At 41.1% G+C, this 27,333-nt stretch overlaps 1 protein-coding gene across 12 annotated transcripts in view; it reads right to left on the bottom strand.

The window, feature by feature from the left end:
- The window catches only part of LOC144374416 (palmitoyltransferase ZDHHC19-like), an 89,653-nt gene that overhangs the window by 51,604 nt on the left and 10,716 nt on the right, over positions 1-27,333 (bottom strand). For 7 of the 12 annotated variants that reach the window (XR_013433821.1, XR_013433820.1, XM_078037251.1 and 4 more), the window contains 8 exons: positions 17,640-17,795; positions 17,132-17,205; positions 14,609-15,507; positions 14,042-14,135; positions 2,238-2,359; positions 1,589-1,728; positions 967-1,136; positions 427-532 (listed from right to left, as the gene is read on the bottom strand). Coding sequence is in view for 10 of the 12 variants with exons in the window: in XM_078037251.1 (XP_077893377.1) it covers positions 427-532; positions 967-1,136; positions 1,589-1,728; positions 2,238-2,359; positions 14,042-14,135; positions 14,609-14,624 (648 nt within the window). In the remaining 2 variants the exon portion in view is untranslated. Of the gene's footprint in view, positions 1-426; positions 533-966; positions 1,137-1,588; positions 1,729-2,237; positions 2,360-5,460; positions 6,530-14,041; positions 14,136-14,608; positions 15,854-17,131; positions 17,206-17,639; positions 17,796-27,333 lie in introns of those variants that run through there. The other 5 variants (XM_078037252.1, XM_078037257.1, XM_078037258.1 and 2 more) reach the window with 5 other exon arrangements.

Here is a 27,333-nt window from a genome sequence, read left to right as displayed (position 1 = left end):
ACTTACTCACCCCTACACCCATCCCTCAAATAACTACCACCTAGAACACCCAGCACACAGTAGGCTTTCTTTTTTTTTTAAGAATTTTTTAATATTTACTTTTTAGTTCTTGGCAGACACAACATCTTTGTTTGTATGTGGTGCTGAGGATTGAATCCTGGCCGCTCGCATGCTAGGCGAGCGCACTACCACTTGAGCCACATCCCCAGCCCACACAGTAGGCTTTCAATGCAATGCACCCAGGAAGCAGAATGGCCCCAAGCTCCAGGGTATAGAAATATCTGAGCTGCATCTTCAGAGGTGGGTCTGGAAGGACTCATGAGGCATCATCAAGGCCAAGGGCAGTGGAGAAAGTGCACAAAGTGTCTAATTGAAGAGGTGCAAGATGCCTCCACACAGCCAAGGGCACACACACTCACCACTTACCTTCTCCTCATAGGGTTGCCTTGCGGTGCCCACCGCCACTGCCTTGATGAACAATTGCAGGATGAGCGGGACCAGGAGGGCCCCAGTGGGTACAGCCACTAGGATGCTGTGCACAGGCTAAGAATGGAAGCCATGGAAGAGCTCCTCCCTGGCCTGCTTTCGACCCCACTGCTCCCTCCTTACCTCCCACCCCAGGTAGCACTGCCCATGGCTCTCCCTCCATGGACTGGACAGTTAGTCCAGTACAACCAAGGGAAACCTCCCTCCACCACACTGTCCTCCCACCTGTCCCTTTTCAACTTTCATTACCCTACTCTGAGGGCCCCTAGATTCTTAACTCCACAGGTATCCTATCTCGTCCATGTTCCTGACTCCACTGGCCTTCCAAATGTCCTTCACAGGTCCTGCCAAGTGACTTCTCCCTCTAGCCCCGCCCACGTCAGCCCCTCCCCTGTCACCCTGACCCTACTGGGCTGTTTGCCCCTCCCTCCCCACCACATCAGCACTTCCCAGTGTGCGCCCTTGGGAGTGTGTGGATACGTCATGATTTTGTCCAAAAATGCCACGTTCCTCCTGCATATGATGAAAACCACGCAGGTGGCCAGCACGGTACCCAGATAGAGGCACAGGGACACGAGGAGTAGCAGGTAGAGCCAGATGTTTCGGCGCCCCACGCAGTTATTCACCCACCTGCAATGGTGGTCGAACTCCTAGGGGAGAGGAGACAGGTCTGAGGGTCCTTCTGGAATGGCCTCCATCACTCCCTAATCCTGGGGCCTCCCCTAACGCAGCCCTCTAGGCCACCTGCTGTTGACCTTACATAAGGGTTCCCATCTCAGTGAGAGCACAGTTAGGACCCCATGGCTCATCAAGTCACCTGTCCTGAGTGAGGTCTTTAGAGACAAGACCTGCCTGGTGTCACGTGGACCAGGACATGAAAACTCTGGGCCTCCATTTCCTCAAGTACTGGAAAAGGATGAAAAAAATGCCCTTCCACTACCGGCTGTCTGCTCTTGTGAACCATGTTCCCAGAGTGCCACATGAAGCACTCTGGGAATATGGTCTGATACCCCCACCTGGCCCACTCATGATGTGAGGTTCCTGGTCCTGGCCAGGTGCAAGGAGATAGGTTGGTGAGTGGACAGGGAGGAGGAGCACTCACCTCCACACAGATGTCACACCTTTTGCAGTGGAAGGTTCGGGGCAGGCGGTGAAAATAACACGTGGGACACCACGGCATGTGGTACAACCTGCCATTCACTCGTGCCATGTATACAGTCTCAGGGTCCTGCTTGAAGGCGCCTGGCAGGGAGAGAGGTGTGGGAATGGAGGAGGCCCTTGTATTACTCTGATGCTCAGGGCAACCCCATAGCATCACTGGGCATCAAGAAGGTGGGGAGGAGGAGGGCAGGGGAACCCCAGTCCCTGTTGAGCAAGCTGACCACTCAGATGGGTGGCAGTCAGAGAGAAGGGCTGTCCAGCACAGGAGCTCTACATGGAGCTCCCCCTGTGGAATAGTGATCAGTGCTTGGAGTTGGATGTGAAATGGGAAGGAGGAAGGGGGAACTGCGTGGTTGGAAGAGCCTGCTGCCTCTCTTGGCCCGTCCTCCCTTCTAAAGCAACTGGAAAACCTCCAGGATTCTGTTTTTCACACTTCAGTGGCTTGGGAAACGAAGTGCCAGGGCCCAAGTAATAGTGACAGGGTAAGAAGGGATCCTGAGGCCACAGGTGGGGTCAGCCCTTTACAAATGACCCCTGTAGGCACCAGCCTTGGGGTGCCACCTCCCTCTCCCAGGAGTCCGAGGCCTTACCTCTGTGCAAGATTCCTGGGTCTGAAAAATTCATGCCAATGAGGCTATACAAACTCAGGAGGCAGAGAAGTCCGGAGACCACTGGGTAGGCCCACTCTCCATTTTGCGCCAGTGCTCGGCCTCTGAAATCAGAGCCAGACTCCATTCTAGTCGGGGGCAACCCGGAGCCCCCATGAGGCCCGGCTCACCTGAGGTCAGACCCACACACCTTAAGGACAGATCTGAATATCCAGGCTAGAGACAGACCCCATTCCCTCCACCAAATGTCACCAGCATTACCAGGCTCCAACAGTCCCCCCAAATCCTCAGGCTCCCCACATCTCTGTGCTTCCCACTAAATATCCTCCTTCCCCTCTTGGCCTCCCTCCACCTCCCTGCCTCTGCACTCTCACTGTCTATTTCCCTTCTGTCTCTTTTTGAGAACCCACAGCTGGCCCGGAGACTCACGGAAATATAAAGAACACAGCACTTAGATACACCAGGGCTGCCACAGTGAAATAAGCCCAGAGGCTTGAGAATAGCCAGGATCTGGCTGGGGGTCGGGGTGGGGACAATAAATCGTTTGATACAGTCATGCTGCGATGACTGCTCTCAAACAAATGAGAGCCAACTGCTCCTTCTCCTGGCTTGGCACCCAGAGTACCATGACTACAAGTGTGACATCAGAGAGGTTCCGGAATGGGGGCTCTGGCTGCTTCCTGTGCCCACTGATATCAACCTTCCCCTGGCCTCACATACACACTTCTGGACGGGGACATCCTGCTCTTACAATGTGGCTTTGTTGGAGCTTGTGAGGATGGATGTAGTTTATCCCCCAAAGGTTCTTAGGCTGGAGGCTAGGTCCTCGGTGTGGCAGTGTTGAGGGGGTAGAACCTGCAAGAGGTGGGGCCTAGTGGGAGGTAATTTGGCCACTGGGGATGAGGCCCTTGGAAGGGAGTAATGAACTTCTCATGGGTCCCTGTTAGTTCCTGTGAGAGGGGGTGTTATAAAATGAACAAGACTCATCCTCCCCAGTTTCTGGCCATTCAGTCTCGACCCCTTGCATGTCTTCCCACCATGATGCCATTCACCATGTTGTAATCACTCTCACCAAAGATCAGTCTCAGGGGCTACCAAATGTTGCATTCTGTGCTAAATAAACCTCATATCTTTATAAAGTACCCATTCTTGGGTATTTTGTTAGAGCAACAGAAAGCATCTAATACAGAGACCATGTCATATGGTTTATGGGGAGAAGTTTGGTGATGGTTAGTTATCCCCCTTTCAGGCCCAGTGCTAATGGAAGTAGGCATAAGTGGTCCTCGCTTATCCTAGTGCCACTTCTTCCTTTCTGTTGTAACAAAGCTCCATTTTGGGGAGGAGGTAGCAAGCTACCAACTAAATATCTTCCCAGTTTCCTTCACTTCCAGGGTGGGTTTTATGACATACTTCTGTCTCAACATAAAACATAAAATGGGCTGGGGACGTGACTCAATAGTTAAGCAACCCTCCGTACAATCCCTGATGATGATGATGATGATAACATAATGATAATAATTTGTACATATTTATGGCATAAAACATATTTTGAAACATGTATACATATACATTATTTCATATTCTTTTTTGTGTTGAGAACCCTTGAAATCTATTCTCTGAGTCATTTTCCAGTGTATATAACATTATCAACTGTACTCATTCTGTTGTATGTTATTATTAACTGTAGTCATCTTATTGTACAATAGATCCCTTAAACTCATCCCCCTCATCTAAGTGCAATTTGGCTTCCTGGGACCAGCATCTCCCCCATCCACAGCCCAGCCACTCCTGGGCCCCTGGCAGTCACCATTCTGCTCTCTGTTTCTATGAGTTCAACTTTTATAGATTCCACATGTAGGTGAGATCATGTGATAGTTGTCCTATGCCTCGCTTATTTCCCCCAGTAAAATGTCCTTTGGCCTCCCTCATTCAATGCCACAAGTGACAGGACTTCCTAATTTTATTTAAAGACTAAATAGTGTCCCCTTATATTACTAAACCACATTTTTTATATCAACTCACCCACTGATAGACACAGCTTTTCCCATTTCTAGGTTCTGAGAATATTACTGCAATGAACATGGGGTGCAGATATCTATTAATACACTGATGCCATTTCCTTTGGATATATACCAAGTAGTTGGATGTCTGGACTGTAGGGTAATTTTTTTTTTTTTTTGGTGCTGGGGATTGAACCCAGGGCCTTGTCCATGCATGGCAAGCACTCTACCAACTGAGCTCTATTTTTGATTTTTAAAGAAACTTCCCATATTGATTTTCCTAATGACTAGACTAATTTAAATTCCACCAAACATTCTACAAGAATTCTAGTTTCTCCCCATCCAGACCAGTACTTAATATCTTTTGTCTTTCTTTTTCTTTTATTTATACTCAAGTTGAACCCAGGGGTACATTACCCAGATACACAACTGCAGACCTTTTTAAGTTTTATTCTGAGATCAGGTCTCACTAAGTTGCTGAGGTTTACCTTGAATTTATAATCCTCCCACCTCAGCCTCTTGAGTTACTGGTATTAAGGCATGTGCCGCTGGTTCTTTGGTCTTTTTGATAATAGTCATTCTAATAGGTGTGGGAGGGTATCTCATTATGATTCTAACTTGCATTTCTCTAAGGATTAGTAATGTTGAACATTTTTTTTTCAGCTTTCTCTTGGTCAATTGTGTTTCTACTGAGAATGCAATGATGTTTGAGTCACAGTCTACCTTCAAATTTTATGTCGATTTCTGTTTTAGCACAAAAAGGAATGACATGCATTGGGTCATGAAAAAAGGTCAGGAGTGGTTCTAGAATCATAAATACCAGGTCTATTGAGCTTTGTAGCAGACCATGCTAGCCTTAGGTTTTCTTTGTTTGCTTGTTTGTTTTTTGGTTTTTTAAATTAGTTATATATAACAGCACAATGCATTTTAATTCATTGTACACAACTGTAGCACAACTTTACATTTCTATGCTTGTACCTGATGTAGCATCACACCATATGTGCATTCATACATGTACTTAGGGTAATGATGTCCATCTCATTCCACCATCTTTCCTATCCCCATGCCCCATCCTCACCTCTGCCTCCCCTTTGCCTCATCAAAGTTCCTCCATTTTTTTCTTATCAGAGAGAACATTCAGCCTTTGGTTTTTGAGGATTGGCTTACTTCAATTAGCATGATATTCTCTAACTCCATTCATTTACCTGCACATAATTTTATTTTCTTTTAATGCTGAGTAGTAATATTCCATTAGGTATATATATACCACAGTTTCTCTATCCATTCATCTATTCACGGGCATCCAGGCTGTTTCCACAGTTTAGTTATTGTGAACTGAGCTTCTATAAACATGGATGTGGCTGTGTCTCTGTACTATGCTGATTTTAAGTCATTTGGGAATAGACCTAGGAGAGGGATAGTTGGGTCAAATGGTGGTTCCATTTAAAGTTTTCTAAGGAATCTCCATACTGCTTTCCAGATTGGTTACACCAATTTGCAGTCCCACCAGCAGTGTATGAGTGTACCTTTCCCCCCACATCCTCATCCACCAACATTTATTGTGGTCTGTATTCAACACACAGGGCACTTTCTGGTACAGCCACTGTTCTATGTGGTTTACATGAATTATACCACAATCTCTGTTTTACAGATAGGGAAGTTGACTGACCAGGGGCTAAGTAGTTACCTAAGGTCTCCCTGCTGGTTAGTTCTAGAGCTGTGATTTGGACTTATGAGGTCTGGCTCCAGAGACCTTGCCACCAACCACCAAGCAAGGGACTCCAGGAGGAGTTGCAGTCAGGGGGCAGAGTAGAAAGGGAGTGAAGTTGGAGCATGGGATCAATGCCTGAGATGGGTGCTTCCAATAATAGAAAGGAACCCTGACTGGGGAATCCCAGAGGGCAGACCACATTTAGGTCCCTTGAGAATAGTGATCCTGGACATGGAGGGCCTCATTCTGAGCAGAGGAGGAAGGGCCTATGGCCTGACCTGGGGCTGGAAGAACCACAGGATGGAGGAAGGGAAAAGGCTGCCAGGCAAACTCAATGATGGAGTGAAGCTGGACAGAGGAGAAGACAGGCAGACCACAGGGCTGAGGAAAAAGGGCCAAGCTCAAGAGTCACAGGTGGGAGGGAACCACATATGGCAGTGGTGGGGTGCTGAATAAAAGGATGGGAGGTGATGAGCAGACAGGATCCTCTGTCTTTTCAGTTGTCTCAGAGTCTGCAGCTTCACCTCCCCCTACTGATGCTGCCCACCAGTCTCCCTGAAAGAGCCTTTAATCAAGCGATTGCCATACTAAAGGAATCTCACGGCAGAGATGCCCACTCCTATCATTCCTAGTCAACACTAAGAAGAAAAAGAAATAAAAACACACATGTTGGAAAGAAGAAAATAAAACTGTTCCTCACAGAGGACATGATTTTCCAAGTAGAATAAATAACAACACTCAGTGGCAGAGCACCTCGATTCAATCTCCAGAACTGGGAAAACAACACCACTAAGAACTTCTGTTCTTCGGAAGATGCTATTAAGAAAATTGAATGAAAAGCCACAGATTGCAAGAAAAATTTGGAAAACATAGATCTCAACCCAGTGTACACAACTCTTATAACTTAGTAAGGAAAGAAAACAATAATTTTTAAAAGAGAAGTAGATTGGAGCCAACACTTTGCCAAAGACCTACCAATGGACAAGAAGACATAAAAATAAGCTCAACATCATTGCTCATTAGGAAAACATAACCTGGAGCTTAAATGAGATGCCACTACTCATTTATTAGAAAGGCTTCAATAAAAAGAGAAAACAAAACAAGAACAAATGACAGTGTGAAATGTTGGTAAGGATGGGGAGCAACTGGAATTTTCATACTTTGCTGGTAGAAATTAGGAATGGTACAGTGATTTTGAAAGAAAAATGGCAATTTTCTACAGAGTTCCACCTACAGTTACCTTATGACTCAGCAATGCCACCCCTAAGAATTGACCCAACAGAAATGAAAACTTAGGTTCACATGCCTGTACACCAATGTTTGTAGCAGCTTTCTTTATAGCTGTGAAAAACTAGCTAGGCACAGTGGCGTGTGCCTAAGTTCTAGCCACTTGGGAGGCTAAGACTGAAGGATTGCAAGTTCAAAGCCAGCCTCAGCAAATTAGCAAGGTTCTAAGCAATTCAATGAGACCCTGACTCAAAAGAAAAAAAACCTTTAAGAAAAATAAAGGGGGCAGATGGATCAGAGATGCAGCTCAGTGGTTAAGCACCCCTGGGTTCAATCCCTGGTACAAACAAAACAAAACTAAAACACTATGGAAAAACTAGATACAATGAACAATCCTTCAATTGGTGAATGTATAAATACTCTATAGGAATGCTATTCCCAGTGTGGGCCCTTGGGACTGTGTGGCTAGCCATGGCTTTGTCCAAGGATAATGACATCACCGTGGTGGCCACAAGGAAGACGATGCACATCACCAGAAGGGCACCCAGGTACAGGCAAAGGGACACAAGTAGCAGCAGGAAATGCCAGATGTTCAGATACCTCAAGCTGTTGCTCACCTGCCCACAGTGGTGGTCCAACTCCTAGGGGAGAGGAGGCAGACCTCAAGGGTCTATCTGACCTGACTTCCATCACCCCCAAATGCTCAGGTCTTCCCCAACTCAGCCCCCTAGGCTGCCTGCTCTTGGCCCTACACACAGGTTCTCATCTCAAGGACAACCTGGCATTTCCATGGTTAGGGCACAGTTAGCCCCATAGCACATCAGGTCACCTGTTCTGAGCGAGATTTTTAGAGACAAGATCTGCCTGGTGTCACTTGGAGCAGGACATAAAAACTCTGGGCCTCTGTTTTCTCAGATACTGGATGAGGATGAAAAAAACACCCTTGCCCATCCAGCCATCTGCACTTGTGAACCCGAGCAGGGTGGGCACATCAGACAAACACACTCAGAACCAGGAAACCCTACAACTAGGACACCCAGACCAAGACATGCAATGATCCCCAGGACCAGGCAGCAGTCAGCAAAAAAGGCTGGGAATCTAGTATCAGCAAGCCAGGGGAGGGCACAGTCACTGCCTTTCCTCCCCCTGACTCCACCAGGCTCAGCACAGAGGGGATGCCCTTTGCATGTCAGCACCTGTGCAAGCAAGGCCAGCCTCCCAGGACAGGTGCAGAACTGGAGGCAATAACAGATGGAAGTGAGCAAGAGTAGCAGGGAGCCACTTTTAGCAGACTGGGAAGATGGACTCATACCCACCTGTGGCCCACTTATGCTGTGAGTTTCCTGGTCCTGACCAGGTGTCCAGGGATGGGTTGGTGAGCGGACAGGGAGGTGGAACACTCATGTCCACAAAGATGTTACAACAGGGACAGTGGAAGGTCTTGGGTGGGCAGTGGGAGGAGCAATGTGGGCACCAGGGCATTTGAAAGGTCCTTCGATACATCCAGGCCACATATGCTGCCCTCAGGGTTCTGTTTGATGGAGCATGGCATGGGAAAAGTTTTGGGCAATGACAAGATCCCCTTCTATCACTCTGCCGCTCAGGGCAGCACCATAGCTGGAATGCAGGCATTATCTTCTTCTAGGATTATCTTCTATGTTGAAATATATATACATATATATATATATATATATATTGTTAGAGAGGGACCTACCTTTGCTACTGAAATTTATTTCTTCATACTGTGCCTGGTCTTACCATGAAACCATGATATTAGTAGCAGGAAGAACTCTGGTAGCTCTTGTGCTATTTAGCTCCAACATAAGTGTAAAGAGTTTTGAGAACATTTGATTTTTAATTGATATTCTTCCTAGGGTAAATAAACCCTTTCTAGTCAGTGCCATAGAGATGTTGTCAAGAGTAAAATTATACAATTTGATGTTGTCTGGGATAGACTGTTGAAATACATATATTTACATTGCTATAAAGAAGCTCAAATGAAAACAATGAAATAATGAAATTGAGGGAAGAATTCACAACCCTGGGTACTGGCCTCCAAATACTTCACCACTTTGAAGATGGAAGAAAATATTCTTAGTAACATACTGACTTTTCCAGGTGAAACTAGACTATACAAACAAAATTTGAATGTGTGATTTCACTTAAAATGTTTGTCCTGTCTCAGAGACCTGATACAAAACCAACCAATTCAATCAAATGCATAATCCTTCTCTTGGATTGCTTTATGAATAAGAGAGGACAGATTTTTTAATAGAACAAGAATTTTATGCAAAATCTGAGCTTTACTATTCTTCATTGAGTGGGAGTAAAGGAGTGGAGGGAGTTTAGAAGGCTCTTTGAAGGAGAAGCCAAGTTATTAGAGCAAGCTCCAGGTTCTTTGAGACTCGTCTTCCTGTCTTTCACTGGGCACAGTCAGTACTTCCACAGCCTGTGCACCTGGGAGGAAGGCAAAGCATGGAGAGATGGCAGAGGGGGGAGACAGGCAACTGAGCATTTGAACATATGTGCTTGCTCTGAGTGCATGGGTGTATGATTAGCAAATGGGGAATAGACTGATAACATTTGACTTTGAAAATGACTTTGAGCCCTGCTACACTAAAACTTGCTTTACCAGCTTGGAAGACAAATATGCCCGCATCTGTTTGTAAAGTTCTAACTAATCACTGTGCCACCCCACAAGCAAGTTCACAGGAAATGTTGTTTCCTTCAGGACTTCCCACTGGGTTTGCCCAAGAATTCTCTCCAGCTCTCTTTGCCTTTAGGAGCTTGGTGCTGGCAAAAGAGGGGAAGGAAGAAACCCATAGGGTCCTGCCTGAGGAGACTCCCTGCTTCCCCTCAGTCTTTCACACCAACCAGTGCAGGGAGCCCACACTTGGGGAAGACTGGGGTCCTTTTGTTTTCTGACTGCATATGCTGCTTCTCCTGGCCTCTCCATGGGAGCTTGTAGGGAGGTGGAAGGAGCTACTTGGAGTGCTTTCCTGCCAGCTGACCCCACACTTGGTCATCTCAGCCCACCAGAGAACTTCCAACATGTGAATTTTCAAAAGGAAGAAATCAGGATTGCTTTTGACCTCCCTGACTTCTGCAAATTTGCCAGCCCTGTCCCTCAGGTAGGGCAGTGGGGTGCAGGAGGGACACACACCTGGCTAAGAAAATCTCCATGTGGTAAACAATCCTAGGTGTAACTCTTCTCCTTGGCTATGGAGAATTCTGTCTGTGGTACAAAGCTTCCACAAGACATAGTGGACCTGTGATGTTTCACTGTTTTACTTCCCAGAGATTTTTGAGGCTTGAGGCAAGGGCTAGTAAGAGGCAAAGCAATTTACCTTGACCTCAGAGCACTGCCCCAAGTAGAAGAGCCATCTGGTAGAAGCAAAGTTAGTTTTAGAATCTGTGTGCTTAGGTAGGTGCAACTAACTCAGACTATGTAGAACTTTGTCTAACACTGCTTTTTTTCCCATTAAAATGCTATTTTAAAATGTTCAATCCTATAGGAAAGTTTCAAGAACAGTAAAATGATGTGCACCATAATCTGTATACTTTTCTATATGTAAATGAGGTTAAGCAAAAATGAAGATTAGCATGACACCAATATGTATTCAGCTAAATTCATCAATTTTAATATTTTGGTATGTATAGGAAAATTTTCTTGTACCACCATACTAATATCACTTTGAGGAAATTTGATATTGATATGAAACTACTATCAAGGTATATATTCCATATTCAAATTTTCCTAAATCCATTATAGCTGGATTTTTTAAATATACAGGATATGATCAAGGATCACGTGTTGCATTTTGTTGTCATTTTTCTTTAGAATCCTGTAATCTATAATGGTTTTCTGACATTTTTTATACAGCACTGACATTGTGGAAGTGTCCTGAACAGTTGTTTTGCAGAATTTGAATGTTTCTGATTGCCTCCTCATGATCTGTTTTAGGCAAAACATTTTCTACAAGAATTGGACAGATGATACTTATTTCATGGAGTAGGGGGTGGGAAACTTAACATCTGTTGTCAAGTACAGTTAATGTTGAACTTTGATCATTCAGTTAGCATGATGCTGTTTGATTGAGAAGGTAAAGTGTTGTCATTCTGGTTTCTCCTAACTTACTGCATATGCAAAAATAAATGTTGGTGAGGATGTGGGGGAAAAGACACACTCATAGATTGCTGGTTGGACTGCAAATTGATGTAATCATCATGGAAAGCAGTATGGAGATTTCTCAGAAAACTTGGAATGAAACCACCATTTGACCCAGCTATCCCACTTCTCAGTCTATTTCCAATAGACTTAAAATCAGCATACTACAGTGATGCAGCCACATCAATGCTATAAAGTAGCTCAACTCACAAAAGAGTTTTACTATGGAACCAACCTAGGTGTCCTTCAACAGATGAACAGATAAAGAAAATGTGGTCAATATGCACAATGGAATATTACTCAGTTTTAAAGAAGAACAAAGTGATGACATATGCCAGTAAATGAGTGGAAGTTAAGAATATCAGACAAAAACAACTGATAATTAAATTTCCATGAAGCTTGAGTAAGACACATTGGACAAAATACACATCAAAGTATTTCAGAATGAAATACTTTGCACAGCAAAAAGGGAAATGCCAATGGATGAGTAATTGTACTTACTGGGAAATAGTGAACTAAAAAGCAAAGTAAATGAGGACTTACAAAAATGGTTTCCATAAAAATGATTGATTTAAAATATGAAAGTCATTGATATATAAACAATGAATCATTACAAATCACCTAATTGTAATAAAATAAAAGGTACAAGAAAAACACATAAATTATATGTACAGAATGTAGAGAATAGACTTACACTGAAAACTTGTAATTTACTCTTTTGGGGGGACAAACAAAAGAAAACACTGGCAGATAAAGTTTAGAACACAGCTTTTAAAATGATACACCATATGCACAACTTTAAAAATGATACATGCATACTCCCATTTAAACCAGGTGTTCCTCTTTCTCCCTTCAACATCCCCCCATTCAGGTTAGCCCCCAACCAAAGTTTCCCTTCACACTTACTCCCCCAACAAGGCCCCACTATTGAAGCCAGGTATCAGCCCTAAAACCTCTACCACACAAACTCAGCTGCCTCCAGGAGCACCCAGGAACAGCACCCAAGTGCCTCTGCCCCACTGCCCTGCAACCTCTGCCACACCCACTCAGCTCAAGAGCACCCAGGAACAGCACACTAACTCCTATGCCACACTTCCCCACCTCAACAGGCCTTAGCACTAATGCCCCCTCCAGGCACTCACTCAGAGCAGGCAGCCACTACCCCACATAGCTGCCAGTCCCTCTGCACCTCTCCAGCCAGTGTGGCGCCTCCAGAGGCCTCACCACCTGTGTCTGCTCCAGTCATCACCTTGCAGCCACAGGCACTGAGTGTCCCCTCCCCACACCCTACCCCACCTAGCCTCTGGTCCAAGGACACCTCTCCTGCAAGGGTCCAACCCCCACAGGCCTCAGAAAGAGGCCCCTCTCAAGGGGCCAGCACAGCATGCCCCCTCCACACACACTACCCCACCCAGCTCTAACTCATCTAGCTCCAATCCCCAATGCCTCTCCAGCCAGGGCTGCGCGCCCCCTCCAGACCTCAGCATGAGCGCCCCCTCAAGTAACTGCCTCGCAGAGACAGGCACAGTGTGCCCCATCACCACACATTACCCACCAAACTTCTTCACCACCCAGCTCTGGTCCCCTAAAACCTCTCCACCCAGGGCCATATGCCACATACCACTGGGGACACTGGAGTCCTCCCTACCTGAGACTGTCCTCATAAGCCCACAAAGACCAACAGGAGGTGGTGGTGAGGGCCATGCTGCCCCTGTGGGAGGCCCAACATCCTCACCAGGAAGCATAAATGAGAAAGGACGGCAAGAACACCTTCCCAGAGGGTGACATAGTCTAGGGGCAAGACTGGAGCAGCCCAGGCAGCCATCAGTAGAAAGGATCTCTGTGATTTGAAGGCCCTAGCTTCTCCACAATCTGCAGTATACTTTTAGGCTGCCCAGAAATCCACTGTGCAGATGAAGTTTGGAATAAGTTCCTGCATGAATCAGTGAATGTGTGCAAACTGCATGCACATGTGTGTCAAGGGCGGGGATATGTGCTGGGATGTTCCCAGGCCCTACTTCACAGTTATAGAAACAGTTCAGCCCTCCCAAGGTACTACCTCACCCAGCTCTGGTCCCCTAAGACCTCTCCAGCCAGGGTTGTGCCCCTACAAGCCTCAGGAAAACTGCCCCCTCTAGCTAACCCCTAGCAAGAACAGGCACAGTGCACCTCTCCCCACAAAAGTTCCTACCCCACCAAGCTCCACCCCATTCAGCTCTGGTCTCCCAATAACTCTCCAGCCAGGACTGCACCCCCCAGGCCTCAGCACAAGCATCCACTGTAGGCACTGCATTGCAGTGACAGGCACAGCAAGTACCCTCCCCATGTACTACCCCATCCAGTTCCTGGTGCCCTAACACCTCCCCAGTGAGGGCCTTGTACCCACAGGCCTCAGCAAGAGCGCCCCCTCCAGGCATCTCCTCACAGGTACAAACACAGTGTGCCCCTCCCTACCAACTACCTCACCCAGCTCCGTTCCCCTGAAGCCTCTTCAGCCAGGGCAGTGCCCCCAAAGGCCTCAGCATGAGCTTCCTCTCCAGGCACCACTTTACAGAAACAGCGTGCCCCCTCCTCACACACTACCACACCTAGCACCTACCCCATCCAGTCTGGTCCCCGAACACCTCTCCAGCCAGGGCCATACACCACACATTGCTGACGACACTGGAGGTCTCCCTACCTTGGCTCTGCTCCCAGGTTCAGCAGGAAGGATCTCAGGTACTTGAGGAACATGCTTCTCCACTGTCTACTGGCCACTTCTGGATGCCTGGAAACTCAGAGCACAGAAACAGCTTGCAATATGCCCGCCCAAGCTTGTATGCCTCACGCACTCGTCTGTGTGTTGAGGGTGGGTTTTTGCCCAGGAATGTTACAAGGTAATGCCTAGCAGCAACAGGCACAGTGCACCTTCTCCCCAGACACTACCCCACCCAGCTCGGGTCCCCTAAGATCTCCAGCCAGGACCCTTCCCCCACAAGCCTCAGCATGGTCACCCCTTCAGTTACTGCCTCCCATGGATAGCACAGAGCACACCCTCCCCTGCACTATCCCACCCAGCTCCTACCCCACGAAGCTCCTACATCACCCACCTCTACCCCTCCCACCTCCTATCCCACCCTGCTTCTGGTTCCCTAAGAACTATCCAGCAAGGTTCCTATCCCAAACAGGACTCAGCAGGGTCTGCACATCCATGAACCACCTTACAGGGAGAGAGACACACTTTGCCTCCTCCCCATGCATTACTTACCCAGCTCTGGTCCCATGACACCGCCCCAGCCAGTGCTACACCCCACGAACTGCTGGACACACTGGTGCCCTCTCTACCTGAGGCTCTCCACTGGGATTCACAATGTCCAACAGGAGCACAGTGGTGAGTGCCAGGCTGCCTTTGTGGGAGGCCTCACATTCTCACCAGGAACCGCAAAGTTGAAAGCTGGAAGGGACTTCATCCCAGAGGCGACAAAGCTTCTTGGCCAGGAGCAGAGCAGGCCAGGCAGCCTTGCAAAGGTAGGTCCTCAGCTACTTGAAGATACGTGCTTCTCCACCATCTGCCTGAAACTTCTAGGCCGCCGGAAACCCACTGCACAGAAGTAGTTCGCAGTGTGTCTGTGCATGCGTGCGTGCGTGTGTGCGTGCATGTGCGCGTGGAACATGACCGCGTCTTGCGTTCGTGCGTGTGCACATCATGCATTCACTTATGAGTTGAGGGCAGGGCTGTGCCCAACAATATAGGGGTGGGGCCACATGATGTGCAGGGAGGGCGAGCGAGAAGCAGAGTTCCCGGGAAGATGGGGAGGATGGCTTGTGTTGCAGGAAGGGGCGCTGCAGAACTTGCCCAGGAGGTGGTGTAGGGTGCCGGTTCCTTGTCTGGGCCACAGTGTAGAAGGCAGTGCAGGAATGTTGTGTCATACCCCCGCTCCCCTGCAGTAGCGCTTGAGGTTGGGGTCCATGCACAACTTTTGCTGTTTGGAGCCAAGGTAGTTCTCACAGTCCTCCTGGCTTCAACTTCTGGGAGGACTGGAGTTCTGGCCAATGCGGTGCTCAGCACTAAATAATTCTGGCCAAACATGGAAACCTGCTGGTGCCAATCCAGGGACCTGGTAGTGATGATGCAATTGCCTGGCTGCACAAGACTGCTGAGGTCTCCTGTCAGATATATATATGTATATATACATATACACACACGTACATATCTGAACCAGTAAGCACAGCTAGCACTCACAGGCACATATACACCTGGTCACATGGATTTATGTAAAATTGGTTAACATGTAGAGGTAAGGTTAGGGTTAATATGAAATTTTGGTTTGAGTTAGTGGTAGGGTTAAAGATTAACATGTGTATGTGAAAATATGAACAGTCCTAAGAATTTACATTAAAAATGTACCAAAACATATATAAACATACATGTTATGACACAGAGAAGAATACAATATAAGTAATGTGATTATACATGTTGTATATAAGTGGAGGTGAGGATATAACCTATAAATTACATATATTAGTATAGATGCAGATTTATCATTAAACAATTAAAATAGAAGTCAAAATACAATTTAAAATTTATTGGACTACATGGATTCAAGTCAAACTGGATTTAGATAAAAAGGTAATGTAAAGATAATAAAAAATTTTGGTTTGAGTTAGGATTACGGTTAAAGAATGGACATGTATACTGGGAAATATCTGTATTCATAAGATGAATGTGTGAAAATATGTTAAAAAATACATAAAAAACATGCATGGTATGACATTAGGGAGACTGTTATATGAATCATATGATGAGACATTTTGTAAATAGGGAGTTTCAAGGATATATTCTATAAATTATATACAGTGATATGTATGTGAATTTAATATTGATCATTGAAAATAAAAGTCAAAATACACTTTAAAATTCTTATTGGTGTACAAGGATTGAAGTAAAATTTGCCTTTCTTGTAGAAGTAATATAAAGGTCAATATAAAATTTTGGATTGTGTTAGGGTTTTAGTGTAAGAATGAATATGTGAATTGGGAAATATCAATATTCATAAGAATATACTGTGAAATTATGTATGAAAGCATATATAAAACCACATGTTGATACAGGCATAAGTAAAATGTGAGTCATGTGATTACAAATTTGGTAAACATGGGGATGAAAAATATATCCTATAAACAATATATACCAGTATATATGCAAATTTAATATTGATAATTGAACATATAAGTCAAAATGCACATAAAATTTTCTCATAGTGTACATGCTTTTAATAAAATTTAGTTCAGTTACTTATTTGAGGAGAACTGATAATGCAAGTTATATAATAGAAAGTATTTTCAGGGTAACAAATTTTTACCATGACAGTAGGATACCTGGTCATTGAATTCATACCTAGAAGCATTGCTTAAAAAACTATGCTTATATTTTAATGTAAATTTTTTCCCAAAACATACTAAACGTTTCTAACTATGATGTGTCAGTACTCTTGGGAAGGAGGTTAACAAATGTCAACCTGACACTGAATAAGGAAAAACAAGAGACCAAACAGGGAAAGTCCTCCAGGTATAATTCCAGAACTGAAATGTTGATTTTGTGTCAGTTTCAGACTCTAATCCCTACTCCTGGGGGGAGTAAGGGAAGGAGAATTCATTCCATGAAATAAATTTGGGAAATGAGGTCAAAAAATCTGATCTCTTTCATAGAGCATTCTAATTAAATCTATTCCTCAACTGTCATGGAAATTCTTTTTCAGTACTGACACAGAGTGGAGTCAAGGTGTCATACCTGGGCTGGATGGCCCCTCAGGAGAGCTTGTTTCCAAAGCACTGTTGGAGGAATCCCATCTACTAACTGCAGGGCTGAAAGGAACAACACAATATATAAACAAGCCTCATACATAAAGCACCTTTACAGCTTCACTGTAGCTTTTTTATATATAATCCAGAAATAATTGAGCCTTGACCTTGCTAAAAGTCATTTTACTACCCAACTGTGAAATGACAAAATTCCACTTAGATTCATTTCTCTTACTATATAAGTCAATCCTGGAGTGGCAATGTTTTCTAAATAAGTTTACAAATTACAATCTGCTCATTTTCGGATAATGAAGCCATATAATTTTGTCATTTTATTTTGTGTTGCAGATTCATAGAAAGCAGTCAAGTGAGAATAATCAGGGACTATTTATAAATCCTAAATATCATTATTTAATAAAAAGACAAACATATCATTTCTGTTTGTATTAAGCAGAACATAATACAAATGAAAGTGTTAATGGGAAAAGTAACATTACCAGTCACTCGGCCATTTCCATCGCTTCAACGTTGGGCTGCTTTGGAGGGTAGGGAAGGTGCTTTTCACTTTGTTCTCCTCAAAGATGAAGTTCCCCAAGGGAGGAGCTACTGAGCCGCAGTGAGCCTGTTCTCACTATGCTTGCTTCACAGGGACTCTGTAAAAAACAAAACCACCAAACACAATCCTATGAATAGAAATTAATTGCAAACTTTATGAAGACACTGATCTTTAAAACAAATCCATCATCTACCAAAATGAATCACAATAGTAATTTATTAAAAAATAGTTATGAAACAAAGAAAATCTGTGCAGAAGTAAGGTAAAATATAAGGAAAAATAAAATATATCCCTCCCCAATTAACTTAGACTAGGACAGGGGACAAATACGAAAATAACAAACTGAAATGTAAAAGGCTTTTGAGAAATACTGTTAAAAACTAACTTTTACAGAAGAATCGGAGAAATTATTGAATGTAAAGTAAGGGTTGAAAAGGAGAAGAGTACTGGTACACTAATAGCTGGCTTGGTTAATCTATCTCTTTTTAGCACCAGTGTATCAGTGGAAAATGTTTCAAGAATTTATATTTGCCCAAGATAAGGTCCTTGAGGTCACAGACTACAAGTGGCTACTGCTCACATTCCTGGCAGGTGAATGTCTGCAGAAGCTAGGACTATCCTGCCTCCTCAGGCAGATTGATGCCTCCTGGCCAACTGCCACACTATCTTTGCTCTTTCACTTATAACAAAACTTAGAATTGTTCATACTTTATTTCTGCAATTTCTCTTTTCCCACTTGAGTTTCCCAATTAAACTTTTACCAACCCTTGACCCACTAACACTTTTCCTATCAAAATCACCAATGACCTTGACCACAAATAAATCAGTGGTCATTTCTCAGAACACTTTTTTTTTTGGACCTGTTAGCAGCAATAAACACACATGACCTCCCTTCTGTAGTGCTTTTTCTTACCCAGAACACCACATTTCTCACTCTCAACAGATCCATACTCTGGCTGCTCTGCTTTCTTGGTGCATTAGTTTTCATCTTCTGACCAACATTGGTGTCACCAGAACTCTGGCCATATTCTTGTTAATATCTATACTCACACTTTCTTGATGATTTGTTACCTGTAAGTTTTATATACATGCTGATGATTGTAAATTCATGTCTACTCCATCCGATGACCTGTTTTGGTCTCCACATCAAGGCCACTTCAACTTAGCACGTCTAAACCTGAAATCTTAGCAGTCATTCCTTTTCTTCCTTCTACCCCAAACTCTGTACTTCTCATGGTCTTTATCTCAGCAAAGAGCAAGTCATCTTTCTATTTGCTGTCATCTCCTCTCTCATCATCCATAACAAATCTACCCTGTTGGCTCCTCCCTTAAAAGACACTGAGCATCAGCTTGACTTCTACCATAGAGTCTGAATCAATGACAACACTCTAACAGGGCTCTGCTTGTACACTGCATGCCTACTGTCTTTTCTCAACATAGCAGGAAGAAAAGATCCTGTTAAAGTGTGTAAGTCACTTTCGGATGTTTTGTTCAAAACCTTCTAGTATTTTCCCAATTGGCACAGAAAATCTAAGTCCTTTTAATTGATGTCCTGGTTCCTAGATGTCTCTGACCATCTGCAAGGACAGAATAGCTCACTCCAGTCACAATGGCCTTTTTGCTGCCTCTCATGGTGCCTGGAGAGTTCCTGGGATGGCTACCCTGGCTGTTCCTATACCTAGAACATTCTTCCTTCTGATAGCTTAATGTTTCCCTCCCTCATTTCCTTCTGGTTATTTCTCACATGTCACCTTTCAATGCCTTCCTCCCTGACTCCAAAATTTTCTATCCCATTTCCAAGCTTTATTTTTTACTATAAGCCTTTAACAGCTTTTGGCTTATTTACTGCTTTATTATCTGCTTCCACTGGAATTGGCTATAAGGGCAGGAACTTGTTTTTCTATTTTGCTCATTGCTGTAATTCTGGAACAATTGTTTGGCATACAGAAGTTTCTCAATAAATATTTAAGTGAGTGGAAAATGAATTCTGTATTTTCTTCTTCATGGGTAAGAAGTCTTGATAAACTTGGACTAGATGTTTGTGTAAATTTGGGTCATTCCACTCTTACAGGACCATGTAAGTACATCCAAGCAAAATAGTCCAATACATAAGAAGTTCCCTGTCTTTGTGCTTTGCTACACATCCAGAAAAAAGTGACGAATTTACTATTTCATAACTTTCTAATACTTCTGCCAGAGGAAAAAAACCTGCCCCAAAAGAAAAAAAATGATTTAAAAGCTATCATCATTGCCAACTGTGTGAGATACTAAAGACAACGATGGATCACCACAGGGACAGAAACACAAGCCTACATGGCAGATTCTATACTATACAAACCCCTCATTCATAATTCCTCTTAAGGAAGGAGAGATAAGGTGGCTGGTGATCTCATCATCCCCCCAAATATTAAACTTCTACCATATCAGTTGATATATAGTTATAGCTAGCCCTTGCCATCATATTACGCTGTTCCTTCTTTCAGAACTCAGACCTCTAATAATCTAGCAAGAAAAGAAAACCTGCCACTCAAACTCATATTTTGATTCTGAACCACTAAAGTCAATTCTGATTAACTATCGTGATCATCCCCCACCGGGAGGTCATGGGATGGATCCCCAACAGACCTCTAAAATAATTCAAGAGAAGGATCCTCAGTAATAAACAGATGATATAGAAACATAGTGAGGAATTAGCAGTAAATACTGATTTGAGTAGATTATAATGCCTCTGTGGTCTGAAACTTTCACTTGATCTCTCATAGTATTAGCAAATTCAGAGAAACTCAAGGAGATGGTTAAATGCTAAAAGAACATTTTAAAATATTTCTCTAAAAATCTACAGATGTTATTTCTTGAGAAACTGACTTCAGTTTAGCCTTATTCAAGCATGACTATCACTGCAGACCTGGTTTATTAGTAACAATACAGTAAAAGCACACCAAGGAATGACATCTTTGATCTTCCTCCTTAGTTTCATCTTTCTCATGTTTTGACTGATTGCTTTCATGAGGTATATAATAAAAATACTTCCACCTTAGGCCATATTCTCAATCACTGTCACTTATGGATCTCACCTATTACATGCTAAAAGCAGTCATGATATGAACTTCACAGACAATAGTGTTTAAGAGCTAAAGACTTTCATAATACAGTAAAGCAGACAGCATAGAAATTTTAAAAATAGAGAAATTTTTATACTCACAAATTCATGTAAACATATCCATAACTCAAATACAGAATACCCACATATTCATATATTTATCAGTCTGGAGATCCTAAAATAAGCTAGAATTTTTGTACAGAATATGTATATTTCTATGAACAAGGAATTTAAAACTTGTCAGAATAAATAAATAGCATTTATGAAGACAATTGAGGGAATGCAAAGCTATGGATACCTTGGGAAGCATATATGGTATAATCATTCTACAAAACACTGGTATAAATTGGCATACATTTCTAGAGTTGCAGTTTGAACCACAGACCCTCAGAACAAGGACATTAGGAGAGACATGATTTTTACTAATTGATATGAGGTAGAACTTGTGCCTGTCATAACTAGATTCCATCTTATAATTAATAGTAAAAACTTGCTAAATAAAGAGACAGAATATAAATGTAACAATTAGTATAAGATGATCCAAAAGCAGGAGTTCTGAATTAATAAGAATTGTGAGATTAGTTAATCAAAACAAGATTAATAATAGAAATGTAAATTTTGAGATGTAACACCAGTAATAGCATTTAAAAAATAGCTTTATATTTTCAGTCATCCTATGGAATACAGAAGAGGTTAGTTGTTTTTATAAAAAGACACTCTCAGAAAAGAGCTTCAGTCAGCTAAGGTAACAGCCAAACAAAGTTACTAAAAGTCAAATTTGAAGTTTTTTGAGGCTGACTAAAATATCACTACTAAGAAAACCTGGAGGAGTACTTGGTCTTGAGGAAAAGATGGTCTGTATCTACTGAACATATCCTCCTCTTGGGTGAAAGTCTGCAGGAAAAATGGAGTATTTACATTAAAACCCTTTAGTACTTCTTGGTTAGATTGTAGCCAAGAAAGTAGACTTCCTAAATTACCACAGTTCTTTAAGTAATACACAAGTTTCCATTTAGAATATATTCTCCTGTGTCCTTCAGGATGTGCTCCCAATAGTCTCCAAGTAACTGTACTTTTGCACTGATCAGAATTCAATCACCTAGTGTGAACCAGAGGGAGGTTCATAGAAGTTTTTTTTTTTTATGTTGGAAGATAGCTCACCATAATGGTGATCCCCAAAATGGACTATGGGGTCAACACTAGGGGGAGAACCAAGAAATGTGTCATTTACTGTCTCTGTGACCTTCAGTCTCCTCATCTATAAAAAGTAACCATATCTATGTTAAAAGGTGCTGTGATCCTTAAATGATCTCAGCATATATAAAATGGTGCCTAGTACACAGTACATGTTCCATATTTATCAGCTATTATTACATGACATGTGAATGTATTCCGTAAACAAAATAAAAACATGATAGTTATTAAGGTTAAAGTGAAAAGTATAAATGTTTAAAAAAGGAAATATTTATGACTGCCTTTCTCTTTGGTAAAAGTGGAATTGGGGGTCCTATTGGAATCAATCTCAGTTATGATCAACTTTAAAACACAACAGTGTTCAATATTCAGGAACCTGTGCTTAGTCTGCTGCATAAGCCGAATTCGCTGTTCTAAAATTCTCCACCTTTAATCACCTCAACTTATTTCATCATACCATGAAGGACTTTAATAAAAGTTAAATAATTAACACTAGTTTGTTAAATGCTGGTGATGAGTACGTGAATATGCATTAGAGTATATAAACCTGAACAATCTAACAGGTGAAGTTTACATGAAGAATTAAATAAAGAATAATTTATAAATGTTTACCTTTTATAACCAGGATACATTTCCTTTGGTCAAATTTTTATATATATATATATATATATATATATATATATATATATATATATATATATATATATATATACACACATACATACATACATATATATTCAACAGTGGTTAAAATTTAATTATTTTAAGTCTAAAGGGTTTACAATATGAGAAAATAGGTTTCTATTTACCAGGAGAAACTGTTATGGTTAATCATTAGAGATATTCAATTATTTAATTTAGTTAAAGCTACTGATAAGTCTGTCTGCCATTAGTGACCACTGCACCTGTAATAGAAACACACATCACCAAACCGTGTGCTCTGTGAAAAGGGAAACACTACAAGGAAAAAACAGAATCCTCTAGCAAAAAGGGCAACGTCAGGTTGAAAACCAGGCCAGATCATTAATGTCCCACAATTCTCATCCAAATCAAAATTCACTGGTTTAAATGAAACTAAATAAAAGTTGAAAACAGAATTAAATAATGTTCAAAAGACTGATGACTAGCTGAGGACTAGCTTTGCACTAGTTACTAGGTCACTTATTAATCATTAGGTGAATCATAAGATGTGGGTCACTGGAATCAATGCATTCTAGAAAAGAACACAAAAAGAAAAAAATCAAATAAGGCATATAAACAGTAGCCTAATTTTAATAATGTTATTTAATGTATCTATTAGGAGTTTTTTTATTATCTGTTTACAATATTATTTTCACATGTGGGGAGGATCGGGGTAAATATAGAGAACCTAAGAAATCCTGTAAAATTATTATAAATTATTTATATATATATATTTACATATATATATGTATATATATATATATATATTTACACATATATATATATTTTTAAGGTACAGATCAACATTATTCTTTGCCAGCTATATATTCCTTGTAAATACTATGAGATAGTATGAAATATTCAAGTTCATTAACTTGAATATCTAAGCAACTTCATTAACTTGAACACATCTTCATGAAACTAAGTCTTTGAGCACTTTTTAGTGATACCCACGTGGTCCTTCAGGAGTCCAGGGAGAAAGATGTCCATTATTCAATGTCTTAAGTTGTTTCTGTAGTTTAGGTTTCATAAATCCTCACAGAGTTGAAGTAGGCATCACCATCTCATTACCACTGATCAAAGCTTCCCACAACAAAGCCCTTTCATCCAATTTTAAAAGACAATAAAAGGATCAAAATAATTTTACAATACTAGAGCTGGAAGACACTTTGATGAACACAGTTACAAAACCTTATTCTACAGAGAAGAAAACCAAGCCACAGAGAAATTCAATGAAGATGATGATGGAAAAGAAAATGACAAGGACAAAAAAAAAATCATAGGCCCAAGAATAGAATGTAACCATACTCCAAACCACAACAATTCCTGTTCTGCCACAATATACTTCTTTTTTCCAGCCCTTCTCTATGCAAAGAAGAAATAAATTACAAATTTTTCAACTTGTGTTATGACCTGAAAATGTTTTTACACTTCTCTTGAAGCAACATGCACTTTCATTTCATAAGCCCTACAATTTTGTGTGATAGCATACAACCAATTCTTGTTATTGAGAAACCTTTGCTTATTACATTTTGTTAAAGACCAAAGATGAGGGCCTCTCTCAATAGTATATCTTGTGGGGAAAAGACAGGATGAACCAGAAGAGCGCAGAACCCATGATCAAGCTTAAAGATAGGGAATGGTGGTAACTCTAGTCTTCTGTTATCATTTTAGCAGAAGTCTTTCTAGGGACAGGGTAGGGGAATATGCAACACCAACAGGTAAACAAACTGGGGCCAATTCAGTTGATTCCAAAAAATGCACCAAAGATGTATAGCTGGCTTCATTCCAGACAGTGCCCCACCTCTATAAGCTTATCACCATCATTCTAGGAAAGATGCCCACTTCTCTCTGCCCTGGCCTCTGTTATCACAAACCAATTACCACTGAAAGGTGAATCTCTCCCATGGCAGACAGGCTAAGTGAACTTTGAACCACAAGGATTGGTCAAGAAAGCCTCCTAACACTGATGGTTTTCAATATGGTTTTATGAATATCTTGTGCAATTTTAGAGAGAAACAACTTTTTTGCATATTAATAGATAAGGAAGAGAAATCCACATTAATCCCACAACCCATAGTTCTTTGAATAATATTTTTATTTAAAATTTAAATTTATAATGAGCATAGTTTTTTTTTTACATTTCGGTCAGAAGTAAACTGGGCAGAAAACTAAAAAGTAGTGATACAGAGGGTTATTGTGGACATTAACTGGGTAATATTCTTTAAACTTGATATGTAATATTAATAGTCAATAATATAAGCATTCACCATTGCTTTTGTTATTCTGACCCTTGAAATGAACCTTATGAAAACCACAATAACAAAATATGCTTTATATCTGGGAAAGATTAAATATATTGTGCCAGTGCATTTCTCTACTGAAACCAGTCATATTTTTGGAAGTACAGACAGCTGTATTTGATGTATCAAATTGCAAATGCCATGGTAACCACTGTTCCTAGGCAATTGTAGAATGATGTGTGTGGTCCACTTTCCATATGATAAGAGGAGAGTGGAGGGGAAAATAAAATGTTACCCGATGATCTGGATTAAAAAACAGTATATTTCTTAAAGACTACAAATACAAACTTTATATATAGAAGAGTACAACCTTAATTACTCTGTTGAAAAGTAGGATTAAAATCAATTAAGTAAAATGAAAACAAATATATACCTACTCATACAAGCAGATACATCATCTGCTTGTAAGCCATTGATATAAAAGTGAGTAAAAGATGAAGACAGCACATATTTTGAAAAAATTAAGTTACTTATTAAAAATGAATACTCTAGGTATTAAATTTCACTTGCATAATACTAGACGTCAAAAGTCTCAATTGCTCAATCTTTGAGTGTTTGTAGCAGAATTCAAAAGGAGACAAAATGAAATATCCACTAGAGATTATTCCGACTGTGTTTTCAGTCACAACTCAATATCCCAAGAAAATGGCATATCATGTTAGTGGTCAGTGGAAAAGCTGGTGGGTGTTGTATACACATAGCTGTAAGCCACAAAGACACACCAAATATGTCAAATGAAAAATTCTCCCAAAGGTTCTATGAATTCTGAGTCAAGATTATCCACAAATTCAACTTTTTTACCTCTTCTTCTAATGTAATAAATCTAGTTTCTGCACATACAGTGCAGAAACTAGATTTCTGAACTTAGTTTTAGTTCCAGAATTATAAGTCACTTTCAATTTAAGTCAAGTCACTGCATTTCTGACTTCCTCTTTCACACATGTTGGTCTTACTATATACAACTGTATATATATTCTATACTAATGCATGGGATATGGTTTGCATAAATAAGAGAATGAGTCAAATATTTTATATTTTGTCACAGAATTGACATTTTGAATCATTAGAACCACAAAATGCTCCAAAAGTTCCATTAAAAACTGCCAGAAAAATTCTAATTGGAAAGTTTTTCTTTTCAAATGAACATTTTTGTAGATAGGAATATATCCACCTTTATAGGGAAAATGACATGAAGCCTGAAATAATGGGAAAAAAGTACAGAAAAATTTAAGGACATGAAATTGACAGTGAAATATATATTCTATAAAATACAGTCTTAAATGGGGAAAATTTTAGGTACAGATCTATTCCAAGAAAAATTTAGACTATTTTACTAATTTTAAACTTTTATGAATTCTTTTTGGAAACTGCACAATCAGTTGTCAAAATCAGCTCAGAAAATCGACAGCCTGTAATGTGAATAATTTCAGTATAATTTCTAAAAACACAATCCAAATATCTTAATTTGTCGATATTGAGAAATGTCTTAGAGGAATTAGGCAAATTATTAAATACGGGCAGCCAAAAAAATATATAAAAGAGATATGTTTGACAATTTTTTTCAAGATACAGTTGAACTAACTTATTGGTAAGCCTTGATTGTGGGAAACATAGTATTAGTGACTTTAAAAGAACACTAAAATGAACTCAAAGCTCAAAATGGATAAAACTGCTAATTATAAATCACTGTCAGACATTACTGGTATTTATCTCTCTTACTTATTTTCTGTCACTTTACTCATACAAAGTAAGCATTTGTATTTCTAATATCACATAAATATTTCCAATATTTGCTTTCTGCTTTAGGAAGAAAAAAATGGAAAAGATTGCAACACTGTACTTCTGTTAAACAGTGCACCCTTGTAGTTTATTTTGCATCACAGACAATGAAAATCATAGGACATAAGTGTATCTAAAATTCTTTGCATACTTAAGAACAGATTTGTACAAATATTTTTTCTTCCAGTTACATTTTCCCCAACATGCCTATACTTTCAATCACATAAAATAGTGACTTGTTAAAATTCAAAGTTCAGCCAGGAGTGGTGGCATCTGTAATCCTAGTAACTCAGGGGGCTGAGGCAGGAGAATTGCAAGTTCAAGACCAGCCTCAGCAAGTAATCAGTAAACTAAGTAATTGATATGCTTTGCTGAATTTTCTGAATGTCTGTATATAAGTAATGTCAATCCAATGGTTAATTATATTTATATGCACAGTGTAATATATAATATAATGTTTTAGGTGTTCATCCTTGATTTTTAAATATAAGGTTGTCAAAATTCTGGATTTTCTATAAAAGCCTAAGAAAACATTTCTAAAAGCCACGTGGTCCAGTTACCATAAAACTAAATATAAG

This window comes from Ictidomys tridecemlineatus, unplaced genomic scaffold (assembly GCF_052094955.1).
Source record: "Ictidomys tridecemlineatus isolate mIctTri1 unplaced genomic scaffold, mIctTri1.hap1 Scaffold_69, whole genome shotgun sequence".
In the NCBI taxonomy this organism is placed as follows: domain Eukaryota; kingdom Metazoa; phylum Chordata; class Mammalia; order Rodentia; family Sciuridae; genus Ictidomys; species Ictidomys tridecemlineatus.
Note: the sequence above shows the minus strand (reverse complement) of the source record. Positions and strands in the feature narration are given on the sequence as shown.